The sequence below is a fragment of the Spodoptera frugiperda genome, chromosome 5 (assembly GCF_023101765.2).
Source record: "Spodoptera frugiperda isolate SF20-4 chromosome 5, AGI-APGP_CSIRO_Sfru_2.0, whole genome shotgun sequence".
Classification (NCBI taxonomy): Eukaryota; Metazoa; Arthropoda; class Insecta; order Lepidoptera; family Noctuidae; genus Spodoptera; species Spodoptera frugiperda.
In genome coordinates this window covers 4,850,893-4,875,987 of record NC_064216.1, presented here as the reverse complement: position 1 = coordinate 4,875,987, position 25,095 = coordinate 4,850,893, and the positions used below count along the sequence as shown (strand labels likewise).

General features: G+C 35.0%; 2 protein-coding genes across 2 annotated transcripts in view; both read right to left on the bottom strand.

Moving 5' to 3' along the window:
* LOC118271720 (probable G-protein coupled receptor CG31760) overlaps nucleotides 1–25,095 on the bottom strand; it is a 91,531-nt gene that overhangs the window by 63,323 nt on the left and 3,113 nt on the right. The window lies entirely within an intron of this gene.
* Nucleotides 3,786–5,020, bottom strand: LOC118271721 (uncharacterized oxidoreductase YxbG-like). The gene has a single exon (XM_035587886.2). It carries the CDS (start codon nucleotides 4,641–4,643, stop codon nucleotides 3,879–3,881), a length of 765 nt encoding a protein of 254 aa, XP_035443779.2. The 5' UTR covers nucleotides 4,644–5,020; the 3' UTR covers nucleotides 3,786–3,878.

The window sequence follows — 25,095 nt, the reverse complement described above, 5'->3', positions numbered from 1 at the left end:
TGAACGACATACCACCATATTTAAGTAAACAGAAAGAAATATAAAAAGTAATTTTAAACGCGATTAAAATCACTATCCTATCTAATCGCTGCATCAGTCCAAGCATAGAATCGAGTCGAAGTTCGGACGAAACTTTTGTCGAATACACCAATTTCACGGCTGAACGGCGGTTAATCTTCCCGTATCAAACTTCGCGATGCATTGCCGTTTATACATCACTACATTTTTATTTCAGCTCTATAAATCGAGCGTTGTACTCGTATATTTATGTTTCCCATCGCAAAGGGTAAAGTTTTCGCCTCAAGTTATAGGGAGGAGTTATCTTATCTTTTTAATGGTTAACCCTTGAGCAAGCAAAGATATCGTAGCGGAAAACTTATGACTATGATCCGTTTAAGTTGCTTCTGATTTTCTTTCTTATGGCGTTTATAATACTTTCTTTTGGCATTATTCCAATTAAGGATGACTTATTCTTAAACAGATTTAGTTGTACGATGCGAAATTACTTCCACTAAATATAAGTTGTGATACAACACTCTATCTTGGAAACGTCTGATACATTTTCTGACTAAGAATGAGATTTGATTTCTTGTAGAGACTACCAATGAAAACCGCATTCATCAAGCATTGAATAAATTTAAAGGTAAAGCTAGACAAAGTGAATCTAATTAAGGGAATAACTGCACGGTTGGTGCGGTGGCTGGGCAATCGGCTGCCGCGTTGTGATCCACAACTTGTTGTTTCGGGTCTGGTGTCATGTGTAAGTGAAATCGTATTTTTGTAAATGCTCCAACGACATAGGAGAAAATCCTAATATGCATTTTTTTAAATGTGCATTAAATACGTTATAAAACTGAATCCCTCTACTGAATTAACATTTCATAAAACTCCTTTACAAAAAGAGACACATGAAATCAATACAAATAAAAAACTGAACATTGAAAAAAAAATGAGAAAACTTTCGCTCCGGTGGCTCGTGTATGTTAAAGGAAAACGAAGGGATTTTGTATGTATCTAAAGAAACATAGATGGGAATATGATAACAGGGAGAGAGGGAGGATCAGGAGGTGAGGAGTGAGGAGTTACACCGCTATCAAAAGAACATACGAACATCATGAATATGTAGGAACTGAGATATGGGAGGATATTAATAACACATCTGTCTGTATCCTTAGTACGAGTTTGCTTTACGTTGAACGAAAACAAAACGAAAGCGGGTTCGGCGCTCTGATTGGCCAGTGCGAAAGAACCAACCAATCAGAGCATCAACCGCGTTCTCGTTTCGTTTTCGTTCAACGTAAAGCAAACTTGTACTAAGGGTACTGTACTGCATTTTGTTGGCGCTTTGATTCTGATTTAATATCGTTACGAGGTACTGGTAGATGTGGAATAAGCAAAGACTACGTTGTTAATTAAATAGTCGTAATTCCAAGAATGATACAAGAGATTTCTGATAACTGAATATCATTATTTTTTCTTTTGAGAAAGGAATATCATAATTTTATTATGACTGCTCTCGTTACGTGTGAGACGGGAGAAAGTTTTTTTAATGGAATAGGGGCAAAGGAGCTTTAGTGTAAGCGAGAGTGTCAGACTCTTACTGACAAAAACGACCATATTTTTTTATATCTTGTAAGGTCACATAACTGGACGTCAGTCAGTATCAACATATTTATGAGATAATAGAGATTATAACTAAAATAAGAAAAGAGAGGTCATCAAATTTATGAAAATTGTTGATTGAATTGATTGATAGACAGGTCATCGTGAATTTAATCCATTGACACCACGATTCATGCTGCTCCGTTTTGTTTGACGTTCGACAAAATTGGAAAACACCACCGCAACGTATGCAACAAATATTAAAATATTCAATTTTGTATCAATTTTAATACCAATTGAAATTATATATGTAAAGGTAATTCTATGCCTACATAATATAGTCTCTTCTATACAAACAAATTATAAAGATTTGATTGTTTGTTTATTTTTATTGATTAGGCTCTGAAACTATAAAATCCTTTCAGCATTGGCACCTTTCTTTTCACTGGGAACCTTTTTACAGGATATTTTAAAAAACCTCGTCATGGGTGATACCACAGACTGAGAGTACTAGTGTTTTATGTACCTACTTAATCATTGCCTCATAAATAAAAATACTGGAAGAATAAGTATATTATTAATAAATAATACCTGTTTTAACTGAAACAGGTTTTTTTGTAGTAATACAAGTTTTTAACAATAACCTGTTTTACTGTCTTACTCAATGGTTAGTTAACCTAGTCCTTAGCAATTGTTTTCTATACAAAATCGTTACCAAGGAATAGTTTAAGTAATCATTAAATTTCTCTGAATGCGACAGTTAGACTATTACAATTATTATTCACTGCAATAAAGTCAAAGTCAAAGTCAAAGCATTTATTTCAATTAATCCTAAATTAGGCACTTTTGAAACGTCAAATTGAATTGTCCGTCAGTCTGTCTGTCAGTGAAGCTAGGCGAATAAATTAAAATATCGGACTGCATGAGTGGTCAAAATAGTAATTGAGCATGTTAGACAAATATACGGACAAACAAATATCGAAATATACGGATATTAAAATTTTTAATTGCGACGCAAAATCTGGCTGGCCCAGCTGTGAGCCATATGGCGAAACGTAGTTGTGAATATGTAATATGAATAGTTCTAGTTATTCGTTTCATTACAATAGGCAAAGGCTTTAAGCCGAACACAATTCCTAAAAGAATTTTAAAAACAGAAATATATTGCTGGGAGTTAAAAATCACGGTTTACATGAGTAAATTATTGGAAAAAAGCGTGTCTCATGATAGTTGTTACAAAATATAGGTGGGACCTATCGCCTTAATTCTGTTCTTCATGACAATAATACAGGTAAAGAGATTACAGAATATAAGAATGAAATAATTGATGTAATCCACATATAATCCCGATCCCATATCTACAAGATCAACGAGCGAGAGTAAAAAATTAAAAAGCTCTCCGTTCAAATAATACAGAATCTTCGAAACTGGGTTAATAGAGCACTCGTACATTGGTACGTTCACAGCACAGCCGTCAGTTGTCGCGTAATGTTTTAAAACGGCATTTTCACAGCATTCAAAATACAGGACACACAATCAAAATTATTTCGTTTCATAATAAACGTTTATGTTGGAACAATAAAATGTTTCGGTTTCAATGTTTGCCCAGAAGATGTAAGCACAACACCCTGTGTTTTGTCCGCCATTTTTCTGCCTGTTGTATCTTTACTGTATTGTTTACACTAATAACCGATAGATTTTTAATAATTGTAATCTTTTTAAACGGTTTTATTTAGCTCGCCTAGTGTGTTTGTTTTGATCAAATTTAGTCATTGAATTTTTACTCCCTTCCTGACCACAGATCGATCTGACATTTGGTACACACACTTTATATTGATGACCATATACACTAAAATCGTTTCAATATAAAATGTATTTTTTATGTATTACTTGTTTGAAAATAACTTCGAACTGAGCTGCAGCTTTTTTAATCATCAATACAGATTTTATTTCAAAGCATTTTTGACTATTTCAACATCTAGCTAAGTAGTAAATTCGTTAATAGTCTTACCATCTCATCCAATTATACTCGTAGCTCGTAGGCTTGTTACCTTTATATGGATATCTAAATTGGCTCTCTAGTAGTCTTGTTTCATTGGAATTATAACATAACTAATGATATTTATCCCACCTGGGAGTACACCCGTGATACCAGAATGTTTTGGAATTAGTACACAACTCAATTATGTATACCTCAAAGCTTTCACAGTTTATTCCCAAATCAACTTACAAAGAATTACGTTCGTAATTATAATTAATCTTGATTAATTCACATTTTATTTCAACAAAATTCCACAATCTATAGCGAACGAGGATCCAGTTACACTCTTCGCACTGTCACTAGCCAAATACAATACAAGATCTGCAATCTCTTCAGATTCCGCAATTTTTCCAAGTGCTGTAGTTTTCTCCAAGTTCGCCCAAAATTTTTCTTGTTCCTCTTTATCCATTGTAATCTTCTCAACGAAATCTGTTTTCACTGGCCCGGGACTGACACAGTTTACACGAACGCCCTTCGACGCAAGTTCTAAAGCGACACACCTCGTGAAATGCTCTAAACCAGCCTTTGAAGAGCAATAAGCAAAATTTTCCGCCATGAATATTCCCTTCGCTCCAGCGCTACCAATATTTACTATATTACCTTTACTTTCAATAAGATGTGGGGCAGCGAGGTGGGTTAAATACACACACGAGCGAAGATTTGTCGCCAATATTTGATCAAACTTTTCTATTGCATGTGGGTCAAGAATACTCACTGAATCGAACATTCCTGCATTATTCACCAACACGTCCAACTTTCCGTAGTGTTCAATTGTTTCACTAACTATCCTTTTCACATCTTCTTCTTTAGTCACATCTGCGATGATCATTAACGGTTTGCTACCATTTCGTTCGCAGGTTTCCGAAACGTTTTTAAGTTTCTGCTCATTTCTGCCGACTATTGTTATTCTCGCTCGCTGTTTCGAAAATTTAATCGCCGTGGCTGCTCCTATGCCAGAACTGCTGCCCGTAACTATAATTACTTTGTTCTCGAAACTCATTGTTCCCTTTTTTGTAGAAGTCTTAAAGTCGCGACTGTATTTTTTTTAATGGATAAGTGATCGTAGTGTGTGCTAACGTATAGGTCGAATGTCAGACTGCAAATATATGCGTAAATCTTGACGTATGTAAATTTATATGTCATCATACAATTACTTGTTTTATAAACTACTAATCAAGTGGTACAATCAAGTTCTAAAAATAGTTATCAAAGTAGATACGGTACATATTATTATCTTTTTGAAGGTTATTTTTATTATTGCTTTGCGATGTTTATTTGTTTCTTCGTTCGTTTTTAGAGTTTAAATTAAATATGTTTAAGACGATGAGAATATAATTTTAATCGGTTGTGTTAAGTGTCATTGCAATATAGATCCAGTCTAAAGGTGCTTTTCCAAGTGTGCAGATGTGCTATGTAGCTGAAACTATGTGACCGTTTCCACCGATAGTATTATGAGCTATGTGTGCCTGTGCGAATAAGATGCGCCGCTGCAAAATAGCTGTGCGAGGAAGTTACGCAGCTTGAGTATGCGATACAAAATATAACTAGCTGATTCCGTTTCCACAAATTAATATGATTGGTTGAAGCCAAACGCATTCACAGCAACGTAGCATACCATATCTCTGTTAGTAAAGCATCCTGAAAGCTGGGCACAACTCCAATCCTAACGCTATCACCAAAACTGTTGCTGTTTTGCCAATGCCATCTAAACAAACTTCCAAAGCACATACAACTAGTTAATGATAGATAAATAGATCCAACAATTACAGTAACCGTGGAATGGAAACAAGGATCAAAATAACTTGCTAGTTAATAGTTAACCACTCGTTGGATCAAAGCTTTCTTGATCTCCAACCAAGTGTTTAGGTTGAAGTTGGCGAAATTGAATTAGCTGTTATACAGTTAGAATAGATGTATATTGCAATCCTCTGTATAGTTTGTAATTGTAACTCTAAACTTGTTTTCCAAAGGCCCTCTAACTTTCGCAATAACCCTGGAAGTTGACGTTTTGTGATTACATTTAATATTGCTTTCGTTATTGTTTTATTGAATTGCTGCAGTAGAATCGTGTATAGTTTTCCTTTCAATGAATTTTGTGTATAAACATTGATATTTATTTTGACCATTTGCGTAATAATACTAAGACTATGTTATGAATTTGGTTTAACAACGCGTTGCTACCCTTCTGCGGACTACCTAGCGGGTTACCGGGGCTCTGGTTCGAAAAGCAGGAGTAGGAACGGGGTGGTTTTTAGTCAGTAAGAGTCTGACACTCTCTTTCGCCTCGCCCAAGGCGGGAGAAGCCAAGTTGTCTTATGGTATGGTAAGGTTTAAAAAAATTATGGTCCATTACGTATTTAAAAAAAAAACATACAAGAGCAATTTCTTTATGGTCATAATTAATACAAATAGTACCTAATGTAGAAATTCCCAATGACTATATTTATTATTAGTCTACAAATAATATTTGCAGAATTCCGTTTTAATGAATAAACATAATTATGTATAAATATTTTGCTGTTTTTCCCCTGAAGGAGTCGGCGGAGATGCATAATTGATTTAATCATACTGCACAATGTACATATGTAAAAAGTATTACATACAACTAGTACGGTATATTACCCTATTAGGGCACAACAATTTACATTATAAATAATAATTATAATATAACGTGTTGTATTCATTAATATGTAACATAACATAGATAGGTATTTTTTTACAACGTCACACCTTTTATCCCCGAAAAGGTATACAATGTACACCCACTTTTCACCATTTGTGTTATAAGTCCCATGTAATAGGGAGTGAGCCTATTACCGTATACTGGGCACAATTCCAGACTCCGTGCTACTACTGAGAAATTTTCGAAAAACCGAAAAAGCCCAGTAATACTTTTGCCCGACCCGGGAATTGAACCCGAGACCCCTTCTCCGTCGCGCTTGCAACCACTCGACCAATGAGGCAGCATGTATTAAATATTTTTATGGAAACTTCATCTCATTTACGTCATGATAGCCTATCCCTAGGATTACCCATGGATTAACAGGAGTAAGATCAGTGTTGACGCACCAACTCAGTACAAGATTAATGTCAACATAATTATCAACAAAATACGTTTAGTAAGTACGAGAGCTAGTTAGATCATGTTATGTCAAAAACCAGATGATAGATGAGCTCGTCCAGAGTCCAGACACAAAATGTTACTTTGAGATATGATACCTACTTTCTTTAGTTAGATATGTGTTAGTAAACTGACATGTACTGAACTGTTCAATCGGGACTGCAGTTTACTACTTTTAACACATTGAACGCCGTGGTGGTCACCGGTGACCGACGTTAGCGGAGGATTTGCCTTCAACAGTTTTCTATTGGCAGTCAAAGACTTAATCATACTTAAAGGCTTACTCTCAATCAAAGAAAACTGCTTAAAAGTGTGAATGGGGATCATTTAGATAAAAAAGTAGCCTAAGAGTGCTTTTCCACCAGAGATGTACCACGAAGATGTAACAGCTAAGCTGTGAAACTATGTACGTGATCGTTTCCACTGATACTAAGTTATGTAGCTGTGCGGGTAAAATGTGCAACTCAAGTATGCGTTGTACCCATAGTAAGGAAGCCATATTTCCATATAAAAACAAACCGTTTTCACCAGTACTAAGTTATGTGTACCAATGAATATGATTGGTGAATGCCAAGCGCATCCACACAGCCACGTAGCATAGCACATCTCTGGTAGAAGAGCACCCATAAGCTAGATTTAGAAACGAAATAACGTCAAATTATTCCGTTCTACTTCTATACGAGTGTGCCTATACCATTAGATTCCCATTAAACTATACACAATGTAACTATGTCCCCTAAAACAACGCCAGCGCCCTCTAGCTATGCGAAAACACCGTCCCATAGTCCTAAACATCTCCATTACAGCGCCTAAATTATTGTTTATCTTGAAACTTAGACATACTCGTAATATACAGAGTGGACCTTCCCCTATTGTGCTAAATTTAGGAACACATCCCTCATCTTAAATGACATGTCTTTTGAAATTACAGTTTTGAGAAGGGACTGTCTTAGTGTAAATGCTTTGTTCTAGAATCGAATTGTTATTGCGTCCTCATGAGACACATTATGGACTGTATGTCAAACATGATACAAAATTGGAATATATAATGAGAGTTGCAAGTTTTCCTCTTAACATTAGGTAACTGTAAACAATAGAGTTGCTATTATTAGAAATGGTTTATTATTTATTGCTATTATGGTAATAGCTATTAATTATAACTAGTGGTCGCCTAGTGGTTGAAATTCAACCATATACGATTTAATTTACAATACCACTTAACATACGTTCAAGGATAATTTTTATTTAACTCAAACTCAAACAAACTCTTTTATAAAACTCTATTCATATGAGACGTCAATATCATCGCAATGTCTATCGATTTTGACGTTTTGTCAAATACGATCAGATACTATGCATGTGTGTGTAATGTTTTATTTATTGATTTAATGTACTTTATAAGCATTATTTTTGAAAAATATTAGCGTTCTACACTTCTCCTACACATAAACTATAAGTGTACCAAATTTTATGCTCCTACGTCCGCGCAATTTTCGTAAAAAGTGGTCCAAACTTTTTGCATCACGTATTAATATATAGATGTGCATAATATTTATCACACAGACAAACAAACAAACACAATATAATTGTGTTATTTATAAATGTGATACTTTGTATATTTGGATGTTTGTCCGTCAATAACGCTGAAACTACTGAACGAATTTTGATGAAATTTGGTATATAGACAGGGTATGAGCTGATTTTGGTGATAGGATACTTTTTATCCCACCGGACCGCGGGCGAAAATATTCCAACATTGGAAACATTTTAAATAACTGATACTGAATAGCTGATCTGTTACTGAATAAAAAAAACATATAGACAACAGAATTTTATGGTGTCGACTCAGCAAGATCGATATGTTTGCTTATCACACAGACAAACAAACAAACAGCGGTGATGGCATAGTTGTTTATTTTGGAAAACAAAACTACACGATTGAAAAACGGTTTATTATTTTTTTTACCACGCGTAACTGAACCTTTTTGTTGAATAAATGTCCTGAAATCCTTTTGGTTTGTCATTAATAGAGTATCTGTGTATTCTGTAGGAATATAAAAATAGAATTTATATTCGTGAGGAGCAGGTCTCAGTAGGTTATGGGGATCAAAATCTGTTTACTTTGCTGACCATCTCATGGAAATCCTCAAATTCCTAACCCCTCAAAAGGCGGGCAACGCACTTGAAACGCCTCTGGTGTTTCGGTTGGCTATGGGCGGCGCCGATTGCTTACAATCAGGTGATCTGTCTGCACGTTTAACGCCTTAACTCATAAAAAAATATTTATATATGACTTTTCTTATAATCCTGTAATTTTTGTGATAATACTTACATCCAAATGAAAATATAACAGCGTGTAAAATATTGCTATCCACTCACCCCTCAAGTTACAATCTAATATTTCCAACTAAGTTAGAAATAGCTTGTAAATAAGGTTCAAATTTAATAAGAAAAAACCTTTCGCAGCGAGTTTCTAGATAATGTAATTCACTGAAGCACGACTGTGGCTTCCTTGGAAATGGACCAATTGGAACTTGAATCAATTTTACTGTTTGCCAGGTGGATCTTAGTTTATTGAGCATTTTCATCAAGGCAGTGGTTTTATATTTTTTCTTATGCTGTGAATATTTGAATTATCAATAAATTAGCGACCTGCCCCAGCTTCGCTTCGGTGGAATCGTGATATATTATGCATGTATTATACATATAAACCTTCCTTTTGAATCACTCAATCTATTTAAAAAAACCGAGACTTTTAAAGATTTAAGCATACAAAGGGACAGAGAAAGCGACTTTGATTTATAAAATGTAGAGATTAATTGTATAGTGTCTCAAACACAAAGAGGAAGAGTGAGAGAGACGATTTGAGACGAAGAAAGGGCTCGTTTATTTTCTTCTCACAAAGAACACATTTAGGAACCAATTAAATCTGTCTTTACATATGTACTCGTATATAACTCATACAAATTAAACAAGTCAACTAAATAATGATAAGTCAAAATATAATTCAATAAAACAATTCCTTGTATTCAAAATTGGCATTTCGACATTTCATTATAAGAACTAAGTTCGTTTCAACATTAATATGTCTCTTACAACCTAAAGTACCTAATTAAGATACAAAAGCCTCCATTCAAGTTTCAATGTGCTATGTAAACTCATGTTCAAAGTTAGTAATTAGTTAATTTGTCAAATTAGTTTCAGTTAAGATTAAATCGTCAAAAGTTGTTGATTGAGAAAGTAAATTAAAAACGATTAAAGTGTTTGAAATAACATTTTTGATTACAATACCGTACTTATTTTGTTTTAATGAATTTTTGTATGGAGTTTTTAATTAGCAAGGCGTTGGACATTTAGCATTTAATTGAATCTAGAAATACGTCTTTTAGACTTCGCGTTAGCACTTCTCTCTATACCTAATGAGATTAGGCCGAAAAGTGATAGTAATATAGTGGATCCTTTTTTATATGAGCCGGTAAACAAGCAGATGGTAATCCAGGTCAGGTAATCCTGATGGTAAGCAATCGCAGCCGCCCGATGGACACCCGAAACACCAGAGGCGTTACAAGTGCGTTGCCGGCCTTTTGAGGGGTTAGGAATTTTAGGATTGTTGGGGAATCGGGCATGGAGAAGGGGATAATTGGGCCTCTGATTACCTCACTCACACAACGAAAGTTGGTGAAAATTAATCACAATAAATTGACCTACGTATCTTTATAAAAAAACTAGCAAATGATTTTCTCTGTTTTCCTGCTATTCTCTTAATTTTTTCCTGAATTTTCTTTGCTATAAACCTCACAGAGCCCGAAACCTTTCCAACGAATGCAAAACCGTCGAAATGGTTTGGTGCGTTCTGGAGTTATAGCGTCAAGAAGGAAAACCCGACTTATTTTAATATTATATATCATAAGTGAACAAGGTAAAACCAAGCCGTGACGTTAACAACAACAAAACTAAACAAAGAACTAAAAGGGTTCTGTCTTCTTACAAAGGGATCCTGTTTTATAAAAAACGATAAAAAGAACTCTTCTCCATTACCTTGGGGGAATTTAATCAGTTGGCTTACACTGTAAGATGAAATTGTTCGGAACGGTAAACAAAAACGCTTTACGGGAAACAATTACTCGATAGATTTCTAGATAAAAGGGAAGCCTTGAGTTGTAGTTGTGCTAATGGATTTTGGCTTTTATCATAAATCCTGTTTTTTGAACTATTTTCAAGGATTTAGATACTTATAACGGTGTTGTTTCTTTTATCTGTTGGAAAAGATTGTGAAATGGTGTCAAGGTCGAAATTTTTGGATTACTCAATTTCTTTTAAGCTCTTAGGATCTCAGTTTATGCGGGATTATCTCGCGTTTGGCTGAACAGATTTTGATGCAGTTTTCAGTAAAGTATTTTTCAGAATTTAGGAAATGGTTTTAGGTATATTACACGATTTAAAAAATGAAGCTTCGCACTTAAGTTGTTTTAAGTTTCGAATTATACCTAAGTTACATAAAATATATCTGAATGAAAATGAATTAGTAGTTGTTCTATAAAATACTGATTATCAGATTAATCTTTTATAAACTCCACGTAGACTTAAGGTAATCTTAGTTAGGAAACATCAATATAAGTATAAGACCTCTACCAAACATCTAACAAAAATCAATTTATTGGAAGCACTAATTGAAAATTTCCCTGTCGTACTATTTTGCACTGTTTCTAACTAGAAATCGATCACCAATCCATTGTAAGAGGATTACTCGCAGAGATTCGGTGGCAATCGATTCACTAAGCTCATATTATGCTATTGTTGTACCGATTTACAAAGGATTATCTGGATTATAAACACCTATGATTAGTGATACATATTAAATTGTTCCGTGATGGGGATTTATTGCTGCGTGATAGGATTGGATAGATGCATAATCTTTAGGATGAAGGATGGAGTTTCTTGCTCGTTCTTCTCCATTCGAAGCTACACTCTGGAACGAGCACCTAGCTTCACTGACAGACAGACTGACGGACAATTCAACGACGAGTTGCCAGGGTTCCGGCTCGAAGAGCAAGAGTCGAAACAGGGTGGTTTTTAGTCAGTAAGAGTCTGACACTCCCTCTTGTCTCGCCCAAGGCGGGAGAAAACATTGGATGATTTTTCCCCTTAGTATGCAATACACAATTGAGCTATTCTACCAATAGACATACTTTGGTTACATGAGACTCATCCCCGTAAAAAGTGAGTTTTACATTTCATTACACCTATCTTCTTTCAAAGTGATATTATCAAATGTCATGATATCATGTTATCTTTTCCTAGCCATCCAATTTTTCTGCCATGGTGTTGTTGAATCTCTAGTACCTTGCCGGCTTAAGATTACCATCTCATCAGAATCATGGCTCGGCGCCAAATGCTGAATAGCTTACCTTGCTCTTTGTATAATTCGTTTTTCGTTTAACATAGTATCGTGATTTTTCGTCCCCAGCGAAATAAGGAGATTGTCGTTATGTTATTTTAATACCCCATTGTTTGCGGTGGTGTTACTTTAAAGACTTTTAAGCATAATGTTGCTTTTCGTCCAAGTCAATATTACATAGATTTTACATAGACGTTACATAGATTTGTATCTTGCTATGTCATTAAGGATTTGATAATCAAATCAATAATTTGAATATATAATTCAGGCATTAAATCTGAGTTTGTAATCTATAGTTAAACACAACCAATCTTTCGACCAACAAAAATTTCGGTATAAAACGAATTCTTCACATTTTCCCTATATTAATTTGTTACCATGTTTACCCCCTTGGGTTAAAACCCTTGTTTTAATAAAAATCTTTTAAAAAAAGGTATATAGACAAAGAATCGACAACGTCTTCAATGAAATTGTTACCTTTGTGACCTTTTACATTACACAAGATGGGTTGGGCATCCCAACCTAATTTAGTTACGTCATCACGTGATTTGAAAATAAAAATAGGGCTAGGTACATTTTACATAAGCGTGGTAAATTAGGGGTGCTAAAAATAGTGCTAATTATTACCCAAGCCAAGTAAAGAAGTACAATTATAGCAATAAAAACAATGTAAAAACTATAAGTGAATAATACTAGTGTTTAAAAGCTCGTGAACACGATATGAACTTATAAAAACGACAAACAATTGGACTTAATAAGCCTAAAAGTGAAATAATAATGCTAACTATTTCATGTGAACGTTAATTTTTCAAACAAATATCTGTACAACAAAAATTTGCCAGGCGCGTTCCAGACCAAAAGTGATAAATTTGCAACATTTTTAACATAAAACGCCATCTGTCGTGGAGGAGCGAAAACAGAAGAGTTGTATCGATAGCGCGTTCCAGATCTTCTTTAATACATTTTGCAACATAATACAACGCCATCTGCCGCCGAATAACCGAAATATATAATAACATCGAAAAAGTTTCGAAAATTGATCACAAGATGGTACTGTGTGCAGGTTGTGAACAAAAAATCCAAAGTAGACAATATCTTACTTGCTCTTTCTGTAAGAAATACTATGACACAAAATGTGCTAATGTCCAGGAGGATCAATATTTGCGTATGAACTGTCAAACTAAATTGCTATGGGAATGCCCGGAATGTAAATGTAAAAGACCAAAGAATATCAATGCGAATACACCTATCAGACAACAAACTGGTGACACCACACTTAATTGTACTCCAGATGCAAATGTCACCCTCCGGCGTAAACAAAGCCAAAACGATACCTCAATATATTTAGAGGATACAAGTCCTCTCGGCAATACTCTGTGCCAATACAAAAATCCTGCAAGCGGATCACAATCCGCATTAACCTTACAAAGCTTGAGTGAAATAATATCAGAGAAACTTAAAGAAAATAATATGACTATAATATCCGAATTAAGAAGTACTATACAAATGGAAATAAATAAAGCTATCTCAAAACTAAAAGAAGATGTCAAACAAGATACAGATGCATTGCTGCTAAAAAACGAAGAACGAAGGGCGGAAATAAATAAAATAAATGATAAAATAGATATTCTGCAAAAAGAAAATATTAAGCTACAGAGTGAAATAAAATGTTTACAAGACAGAACTACATCAGCTACTACTATAAAATATTACAACCAAGAAACAAACGGAAAGAAATTTGTACTTTACGGCCTGACAGAAACTTATAAAGAATCGGAATACGAACTGCATCATAGGATTTGCAGTTTGTTCTGGGATATTCTGGGGGTGGATCTGTCGGGTTCCATAGAGGACACATCTAGGATTGGCAGATACAACAGAGCCAATAGACCTTTATTAATAGAACTAATGAGTAAACGAACAACTAAATATATATGTGAAAATAGCCGATATTTCCAGGGAACTGGTTTGAATATTTCTGAATTTCTTGATGAAGACGCACGTAACCAAAGAAAAAATTTAAGAGACAGAATGTTAATAGCCAGAAACAAAGGTCTACATGCAGTCATTCGAAATAATAAACTTTACATTGAAGGAGAACTATTCATCGAAGACCACCAAAAAGAAACAAGCCAACATCCCTCATCAACCCAACCCGAAACAGCTTCCCCTGTAATGGACCTTCATAACAGAAACTCACCCAGGAAATCAAAGGATAGTGACCAGTCATTTCAGCGGAAGAATGAGTCCTATACCTTTCGTGCCCACAACACAGAAGTGTAGAATACTATTCCAAAACATGCAAAGTTTGTTCAATAAACTACATCTAATTGAAGCATTTGTGGAACAGAATAAAACATATCAAGCTCTGTGTATATCTGAAACTTGGCTCACGAGAGAGAAACTGAGCGTTATCAACATTACTGGTTACCGGGTAGCCGCTGCCTACTGTCGGCAACACCGAGCAGGTGGCAGAGTCTGCATCCTACTTGAAGAACACATAGATTACATCGAAAGACAAGAAATTTCGAACATGTCAATTGAATATGTTTTGGAGGTTTGTGCAGTAGAAATTGTTAAAGATAATGTATTGCTAGTGGTTATGTACTGGAATAGGAGAGAGGAAGAAATATACAATTGTCAACTAAATAAAATACTAAATTATATAAATAACAAATATTCGAAATTAAACATAATTTTAGGCGGGGATTTCAATATAGATATGTTAACAAATAACCCAAAGAGAAATACATTTATAGACCTTATGTCAGAATATAAGTACACACAACATATAAAGCAGCCTACACATATAACGCAATCAACTTCAACTTGCTTAGATCTAATATTTACAAACTTCAACAATAATAAATATAAAAACATATTAACATTGGTGGAAGATTTGGGATTTTCAGATCATTGTAGTACTATTATACATTTTGAGATGCAGCAAAACCCAAAAATTGATACTTGGTACATCAAAAAACGAATATATAACGAAAAAAATATTGATGCATTTAAATCTTCTTTAAAATCAGTAAACTGGCGAGATATAATATTAGAAAAACATAATGTAAATGAGAACTATAACACTTTCAATGATCTTCTTTCTTCTATGTTAAATCAATTCATTCCAAAAGTAAAAAGCAAATTAAAAACTAATTTTAAAAAGTACTGGTTAACACGGGGTATAAAGGTCTCATGCAAAAATAAAAGATTACTAAAAATATTAAGTATAAAATCAAACAATCCAATAATTAAAAACCATTACAAAAAATATGCAAAACAACTCAAACATTTAGTTACAGTATCCAAAAAATTACAATATATTAACAAAATTAAAAAGGCACAAAATAAAGTTAAAGCTATGTGGAGTATAGTTAATGAACGCACTAATAAAAATAAATGTTTAGAAAAATATAATATTCAATTGGAAATCGACAGTATATTAGTATCGGACCCAAAACAAATTGCAGACAAATTTAATAACTTCTTTGCTTCAATAGGCGAACAAAGCACTCGTGCGGGTTATGAAGCAGAAGGCCTGCCCGTGCTACATCCTACAGAAAATACCTTCTACCTTAGACCCATAGATATCCAGGAAACACGAAAAATTATTCGGAACTTGAAAAATAAGAATAGCCACGGAATTGACGACCTTCCCCCTTCCTTGATTAGACTCTGTGCTGAAGAACTAGCGGTACCTCTCTGCGTTTTGATTAACCAGTCCTTTGATGAAGGAACATACCCCACTTTTCTTAAAAAAGCTATTATAAAGCCAATATTTAAAAAAAATTCAAAAGCCGACCCCAGTAACTACAGGCCCATCTCCCTTTTACCGACATTTTCAAAAGTCTTTGAAAAAGCAATGTGTGATAGAGTTTACAACTTTTGCGAAAGATACAACATTTTTAACGATAGTCAAAATGGGTTTCGTAAGCATCGATCAACAACTCTAGCCGTCTATAAATACATACAAGAAGTATTAAACATTTTAAATGACAAAAAGTACGCTGTAGGAATCCTCCTGGATATGACAAAAGCTTATGACAAAGTACAATTTAAAATTTTATTAAATAAGTTATACGGAATTGGAATACGCGGTACTGCACATAATTGGTTTGCATCATATTTAAAAAACAGAGAACAGTATGTGGAAGTTCAACATTTTAATTACAATAAAAAACAAATAACACAGGTAAGATCAGACAAGAAGTTTATAAATGCATCTATTCCCCAAGGTAGTGTCATTGGATGTCTTTTATTTTTGATATACATCAATGACCTCCCAAAAATCATGAATGAGCCATGTGTGCTGTTCGCAGATGATATTTCTATTTTAACCTCATGTAATGATAATACCAACTTAAATGAAAAATTAGACTTAATATTTAATAAAACAATACAATGGATGGATAAACACAATCTAGAAATAAATTATAAAAAAACTAAACTTATGACATTCCACCCATACCAAAAACCTCCACTACCAGTAAACTATTCAATAAACGGGACGAACATTGATGTAGAAAAATCTTTTACGTTATTGGGACTTACTATTGACTCACACATCGCCTGGAAAACCCATATCCAAAACATAAAATCTAAAATCTCTAAATTTTGTTATGCTTTTAGAGAAGTAGCGAGAACTACTGACCTCCATACATCACTCATCACCTATTACGCGTACGCACACTCTTGGTTTAGCTACGGGATCATAATGTGGGGTAACAGTACAGATGTCCCTGCACTTTTCATAATGCAAAAAAAACTAATTCGCATACTAACAAATATTGAACAGACTGATAGCTGTAGGCCATTATTTAAAAAACATAAAATATTGACTCTCCCTTGCCTATATATCTTGGAAGTATGTAAATTTGTCAGAAAATACCATGGCTTCTTCATTAAGCGTGGAGACAAATATAAAGACCGCACCGTTAGACATAAAAATATGTTAATGCTACCCACTTCTCGCATTACACTACACTCAAACAGCACATATGTAATGGCAATAAAAATTTACAATAAGATACCCGACTCATTAAAGGACGAGATTAGTGACAAAAAATTCATCAGTAAAATAAAAGATATACTCACAGACAAAGCCTACTACTCCCTAAACGAATATATCAATGATAAATTATTCTTAGTATAACAGTGTCATTTAATTTAATTATAAGTATATTGCATTATTATTTGTTATTTAATTTAATTATAAGTTATTTAATTATAAGTATATTGCATTTTATGTTTTGTTCTGTACGTGTAGCTATTGTATCGATTTAATTTTGTTTTTGTCTTTCAATTTGTGCAATATTAAGTAAGTAAAAACTGCTAAAATAGTATTATTAAATTATTACTTTATTAATGATTAATGCCTAAGATTTGAATTTGATAGTCTTAATTGATGTTACCAATGTTATAAATTTTTATATATCTTTATTATGGAAATTTACCTATAAATGTTGTAATTACAATTTTAATACTATTTAAACAATGTTACCAATTAATAATAATATGTGAGTAGATTAAGTACTTTTGCGGTGCCCAATAGGGCCCATAGTTGAAACATATTACTGTAAAACTGAAGACCAAATTGTACACTATGGATGCATTAAAGTGATTTGATTTGATTTGATTTGATTTGAAGTATTTTTAACTGACTTACAAAAAAGGAGGTTGATAGTTTGACCTGTATGTATGTATGTTTGTGCATGATTATCTCGCGTTTGGCTGAATCGATGCGGTTTATATGTATTTTTTAGATATAGAAGCAGGTTTTAGGTATACCAAGTTTGAAGGCTTTTAAAAAATATATCTTGGAAACTAAATATTTCATTGTTCAAGGTAAGTAACTATTTCATTGTTTATATAATGTACTCTATGTGAGTTCAACAAATTGTTGTTTCGAGTCTGTGTATCATGTGTATCTGAACTTGTATATGTATTTGTAAACGCACCCACGATACAGCAGAAAATCTTAGTGTGGGGCAACGTTTGTTAAAATAATAATAATAGTCTTGCAAACAGATTATTCTAGAATTCGTAACTTCAAGGCAACAACGTATTAAAGGCGAGCTCATCCTCAAGCTATAACACAATTTAGAGCGTTATTTGCGGTTTTCCTTATTATTTGCTTGTTGTAGTCACCGACACAGCACCTGCTCATGGTTTATTTTGCCCAAGCTTAGATGTTCGTTGGAGCGTCCCTTATCTAATTAGTAGGTCGGTTAGCTCTCCTGCCTGACTATAAAACATTGCTCATGGAACCATATATCGGGCCCATAACGGTTTTAGGGCCACGGACGCATTTGCGAGTATTATTGGGTTTACAGAAATGAGGGAACTGTTTTCGTGTGGGTAAGGAATTGGGATTTTTCGTGATTGGTTCGCTAGTAGGTCAATAAGGTACGGTGTTCTTTAGTTTCTCCTGTACCCTTAGTACGAGTTTGCTTTACGTTGAACGAAAGCGAAACGAGAGCGCGTTCAGCGATCTGATTAGCTGGGGCGAATGAACCAACCAATCAGAGCGTTTTCGTTAATTATTATATTTGATGACTATTAAGAATTTCAGTCAATAGTTTGCAGTACTCTTCGCGCTAGATGATCTTTCTTGTGACATCATTGTAATTTAAACTTTATGTAGGAAGTATCAAGACTTAATATTTTTTAAAGAACAGAGAGTAAAGTTCCCTAAAACAAGGAGTATCCTCCGACCTGGCGAGATGATCATGCCTGGCGGGCTTGGGACTGTCGTTCATTGGGATTTTCTATCCAATTTTATTCGCATGTAAACTTCACACATGTGCTATGCAAGATTTTATGACGTCATCCTTTGAATTCACCGTCGATAGTCTATGTGCGACTTCTGTCATCTGTCACTTGTCATGTGTCGCCACAAATAAAAAAAAAGCAAATTCATATACTCTCTTTTACATCAACATGAGTTTAGTTCTAGATAGGCGCTCAGTCTTATACAGTAGTGCAGAGATTGGCCACTCAACAAGGGTGTCAGCGAGGTTAATGGCCCAAGGTGCGCCAAATGTATTTACATAGGAACTACGAGGCCTTCTATTTATTTACTTTCTTGTGGCCTTTACAAAACTAGGTTGGGGTTAGCATTAGCACTGTAAGGGTAGCTTAGTAAATACCGTATGCCCACTTATCGCCAGTGATGTTATTAGACCTGTGTAATGAGGATGGTATATTGTTATACAGCGAGCGCAAATGTTTATGAAGACTGCCGTAATATTTGTTCATATCATCAGCCTAGAAGTGTCCACTGCTGAGCGAATGCCTCTTCTCGCACGGACTAGGGTTGCGCATTCATCGTTACGCTTACTACCATGGTTTTTGCTGCTAGTCGAATATAAGAAATAGTTTTCTACTGCATTTGTAAAAAGTTGCAAGAGAGAATTTATGTTTCCTATCGTAGGTAATGCTTTTCCTATTAAAACTGTTTCACAGACGTGGTCATCGCAAGTACGATTGCGCAGCATCTTGGGATGAATTGCTTAGCTTTTTCAGTTTCTTAAGTCTAGTACCAAACCTCACCTAATCCGATCCCGATCCTCATCCTCGAATAGCGACCACTTGGAAAAGAAAACAATCACATAATAGGTAGCAGGGACAAAAAAATATATTAAACCATGATATTTTCTCCGTCCAACTTTTAATTTCGTATGTGCTTACTGAAATTTCCCAAAGGACGTACAAATGTGTATTTAGTACAAATTGCCATGTATCTAATATTTTGCTCTCGGGAGAGTTACTGCATGGTCACAGAGAATACATACAATATGTATGTATATGGAACGCTCAGAGGATCAACAACGGACTGTCTTGTTGTTTAAGTAACAGCAATATCATACTGCTTAGTACCTAGGCTTTAGTCTATTGTCGGTGAAACAGGGAGACTGGTATTGTTTCCCAATTTTGGTCAATAGATTTTCCTTCTATGCCATGTGATGATAGAAGGGTAGAATACATTAATCACCCATATTCTTCCTGATTGTAACGGAAGAGCGTAGCCCCATTTGTCTGTTGCATTGCATCGCGACGATGCAACAGAACAATGTATTGTACACCTAACCAGGGTTGCGACGACGCAACGCAACGGACAAATGACAATCATAAAAAATATGTTGATAATGACACTGCAACAACGCAACGCAGGTTCAAACTGACAGGTGGGACTTTAAGAACGAAGTTATCTTATAGACGCTGAACCTTTTAAACTACGATCTCCAAACTGCTAAATGTGGAGAATGTGGTAAGTTTTCTTATGTAGAAATGGCTTGAACGAGTAGATTAGCAATTAATTGTAACCGGTGTCGATGGTAATCATGTTATATTACATAGTTTCATGTTCATACTGATACTTACATATATCAGCTAGTGATCAGTCGTGGTAACAAATTGCTTGCAACTGTCTGTTCGTATTGATACAAGTATCACGACTGCGTGTTGTTCTATGTAAATCTGTTGTGGGCTTTTCGCAAAACATGTGTCGAACTCATCTACATTCGACCTTATTGCTTTGACATTTGGTATGGTATCGCTAGGCAAATATTGGGAATCAGAAGGTCCATAACTGATTAAATGTCGAATTTAAAGAAGTTGTAGTTGGACAGGCAGGTTAATCCTGCCGAATATCCCAACAAGTTTAAGTGTGGGAGAGCCATGCTTCGGCACGAATGGGCCAGCTCGACCGGAGTGATACCACGTGAAACAACGTTTGCGTTATGTTTCGTTGTGTGAGTGAGGTTACTGGAGGCCCAATTAGCCCCCTTCCTAATCTTCCCAATTCCCGATTCCCCAACAACCCATAAATTTCTAAACCTTAAAAGGCCAGTAACGCACTTGTAACGCCTCTGGTGTTTCAAGTGTCCATGGGCGGCGGCGATTACTTACCATCGGGTGATCCGTCTGCTACTTTACCGGCTTTATCCATAAAAAAACCAATCCTTGTACCAATCCTGTACCACAGTTGAAGAAACATACATCACACATATCTAAAATTTCAATTCAAAATTCAATACGAGCGCTTCTTAAACGTGACCATCGTTCATCTCCGTCAAGGAGGCTGTCGATGAAATCCCTTACATTGATATTCGTGACAGAATGCTCATCGTTTTGCGGCAAATATAGCATTATCGGCTGCCATTTGTCTGTTCGCATTCCCAGGATTTGAAGCTCAATTAATCCGGTGATAGAATTCGATAAATATTATTGTATTGTTGTTTTTAAAAATCCGATAAATCATTATTGTATTGTTGTTTTTTTTTTTTTGTTTGGCCTAGTTTTGGGTTTTATTTTTTTAAATAGTTTGATTGTTGATTGGTATTAGGATTTTTCTTTGTATATTACTAATAACTAAAAAACAACAAACTATGCGTGCTATGGATGTGTACTATGGGTGGCTTCCCTACTATCGATACATCGCATACTCGAGCTGCGAATCTGCTTCGCACAGCTACTTTGCGGCAGCATATTTTCATAGCACATCTTACTCGCACAGCTACATAGCTTAGTATCAGTGAAAACGGTCACATAGTTTCACAGCTCACCTCGTACATCTTCTTAACATAGCTACATAGCACATCTCTGGTGGAAAAACGCATCCTAACATAGGTGGTTTAAATGCCTAATCGTGGATTACCTAAAATAGAAGCTAACCTTTATCGTCCTTTGAACGGGTTAATCTTTCTGTCTTGAGATGGAAGGCAAATTTCATATTTTGGTATTCGATGAACCAATTCTTAAGTAATGAATATTAATAAGGAGATTTGCCGAATGTACAAGATAAAATAAAATCTGTACCAACAACACATTTAAAAATGTCTCGTCACAAAACAACACGCTTGAAGCTATGTCCCATTCATTACAATCAGTGAGGAAGCCGCGCAACAGTACAATGCAAGTTTAAACTGGTGACTCATTCATTCAATCTTGTAAATTGATTCGAACTTGCCAGTTGTACGAGTAATATGTATTAATTGGCATCTATATGAGGAATGCAGTTATGACATGTTGGCTATACGATTTATAGTTACAATACATTTGTTTTTATTTGTGAATATTCTAGTCTGTCTGTTTTTTTTTTTTGCGTTGGCGGCCGGTTTTTGGGGTTAGGAATTTATGGGTTTTTGAGGAATAGGGGTTTGGGAGGATTTGGAAGGGGTAATTGGGCCCCAGTATAACTCACTCACACAACAACACAAGCGTTGTTTCACGTCGGTTTTCTGTGAGGCCGTGGTATTACTTACTCCGGTTGAGCCGGCCCATTTGTGCCGAATGCGTGGCTCTCCCAAAGTTGTTAGTTTGTTAGCTTCAATGACTAAATAACTGATCTGAATTTTGATGAGGTTAGTATAGGATAGATGAGGATATTCTAAAGGCCACTTGCATATGATCCAGGATTAGATATTATAAAAGCGTATAATTGAAGATCATAAATATTTATTATATTACCTCCTGTGCTAAATCCAAAACTGTTGCAGCCATTTTTAAATACTTATGATACAATTAAAATGACTCAAGAGATGACAATATGTTTTTAGTAGATTTCAGGCAAGCAAAACTATGAAATATTACCATTTAGGAGGGTTCTAAAAAGTTTGTCAAAATGTATACTGATTGGAGCAAAGATGTGTACAAAAACAAACTGCAAAGGGGGAGCACCTATCCCATATTTTATGACAAAATCCCTTCAACTTTTATAAGACACGGTGGTCCAAAAGCCTTCCTCTATAAAACCCACCCTTAGTTAGGGGATTCTTTCTTAATATACCTCAAACTTCAAGCTCCTACGTAGGTACGGTAAGTTCTATCAAGTTTTCTTAGAAAGAATGTAATTTATACCTTCTTATGCAAATCTTCGGAAAGTTTTTACCGCTCTCCCCAAATCGATATCCATCGTTAATCTACTCTATTCACGTTAGAATAAGGCTGAATTTACTTTATTAAGGTTTAAATTTTATTTTCCTTATTTACTGCCTTAATCATATAAAATTGTAAAGTAGGTATTATTAAGGTATTACGTGACTCGCAGACAGGCAAGCTAGCTACTGGAGTTGGGCAATATACTATAAGTAAAGTCGATACATACCTACTTATTAGGTCTCTTTCCTCAAAGAGGTAGGCTGATAAACAAAATCTAAAAACTCCGTTTTTAGATTTTGGGTATGCACGAGACGGAGCTGCGGACAACGTAACAAGTAACCGGGGCTTCGGCTCAACGCAGAAGGAACGGGGTGATTTTTAGTCAGAAAGAGTCTGACTCGTCTCACCCAAGGCGAGTGAAGTCATAAGACGATTTTCGCAAAAAAGGTACCTGAATCATAAAAAGTAATGATGAACTCTAAAAAACTAAAATTAATCACACATAGATACTATTCATTTTGTGACTGTATGATTTGACTTATTAATTAATTTATTAACGTTTTTACATGAGTACGGGCAGACCAAGGATTCATCTAGAATCTTTGTGGTAAAAAATCATAATCAAACAAATTGAGTTATTAATAACTATGCTATAGTTTTAGTTAATCTTTTTCCTGTTATGCTTATAATTTACACTTGTCCTAGTAAGTAATAATAATTATATCCTAGTACTTTTTATTGTCATATATCATACATTTCAAGATATCACCATCACCGATCATAAATCCTGGTTTGGTCTTATTGAACAATGACTTTACAGTAAACCTTATGGCGTTGCAGAGTTGAAAACCGTCAGTTAAGTCTTTGACTGCCAATGTAAAACTGTTGAAGGCAAATCCTTTGCTAACGTCGTCGGTCACCCGTGACCCACATGACATGTGTTTGTTAAACGTGTTAAACGTAACAAGTGTCATGAGACTAAGTGTGCGAGAGCCATGCTTCGGCACGAATGTACCGGCTCAACGGAAGTGATTTCATGGCCTCAAAGATTGACGTGAAACAGCTCTTGCCTTGTGTGAGTGAGGTTACCGTAGTCGCAATTACCTCCCAATTTCCAATCCCTGATTTCCCAACAACCCTTAAATTCATAACCCTCAAAGGGCCGGCAACGCATTTGTAACGCCTCTGGTGTTACGGGTGTCCATGAGCGGCGGCGATTACTTGCTTACCATTAGGGGATCCCCCTGCTCGTTTACCGGCTTATACCATAAAAAAAAGTAATAAATACCTAGTTATAATCTGTCACTGAATTAAGCCTGATACTTTTAATGTCTATAATTAAAATCATGAAATCAATCGGATAATTGACCACAGAGCGAGTTAATAGAGATATTAGTGCAAAACTGTTATTCCAATTTGCGGTTTTTGTTTCCGAAACATTACCTATATTCAATATAAACGTGATTGGACTTTAATTCTTCGTCATTACTGCGTTATATTATGTTGCTTTGGGTGACGTGTTTGTGTGACATCAGCTTAAGGAAACACCTATGTATTACCTTTTTATTGCAAGTAAAGTTAAGGACACACATCCAGTTTTATATAAATGTTCCTTTGATAATTAACTCAATAACTTATTTTATTGCGGCTACACACCTTACGATTTAACTGTACAGTCCGACTGTACAGTTAAATCTGCACGGTTAAATCGTAAGGTGTGTAGCGTGCATTAATTAAAACATTGGCCACTTATTAAGGTCTTTTAAGACAAGATCCGCATCATCATTATCAGCCTAGGTCCACCCACTACTGCTGGGTATAGACCACTTCTTATTTCTTCCATACTTTTAGTTTTGTCCATCTCTATGTTTCCTATGTCATCAATGTGTATTACCAGCGATTCTGACGACATCGTTCACCCAATGCATTTTGACACAATTCCTTATAATATATAGCTCATTAATTTCTATAATTTTTTTGATGTTTATGTTGAACTCTAAAACAACAATAGGAAGGAAGAAAACACATAATAAAAGATACATGACAAGG

What these genes read in the sequence shown, in the direction of transcription:
- LOC118271721 (XM_035587886.2), bottom strand. Translation starts at nt 4,643, where the DNA reads ATGAGTTTCGAGAACAAAGTAATTATAGTTACGGGCAGCAGTTCTGGC.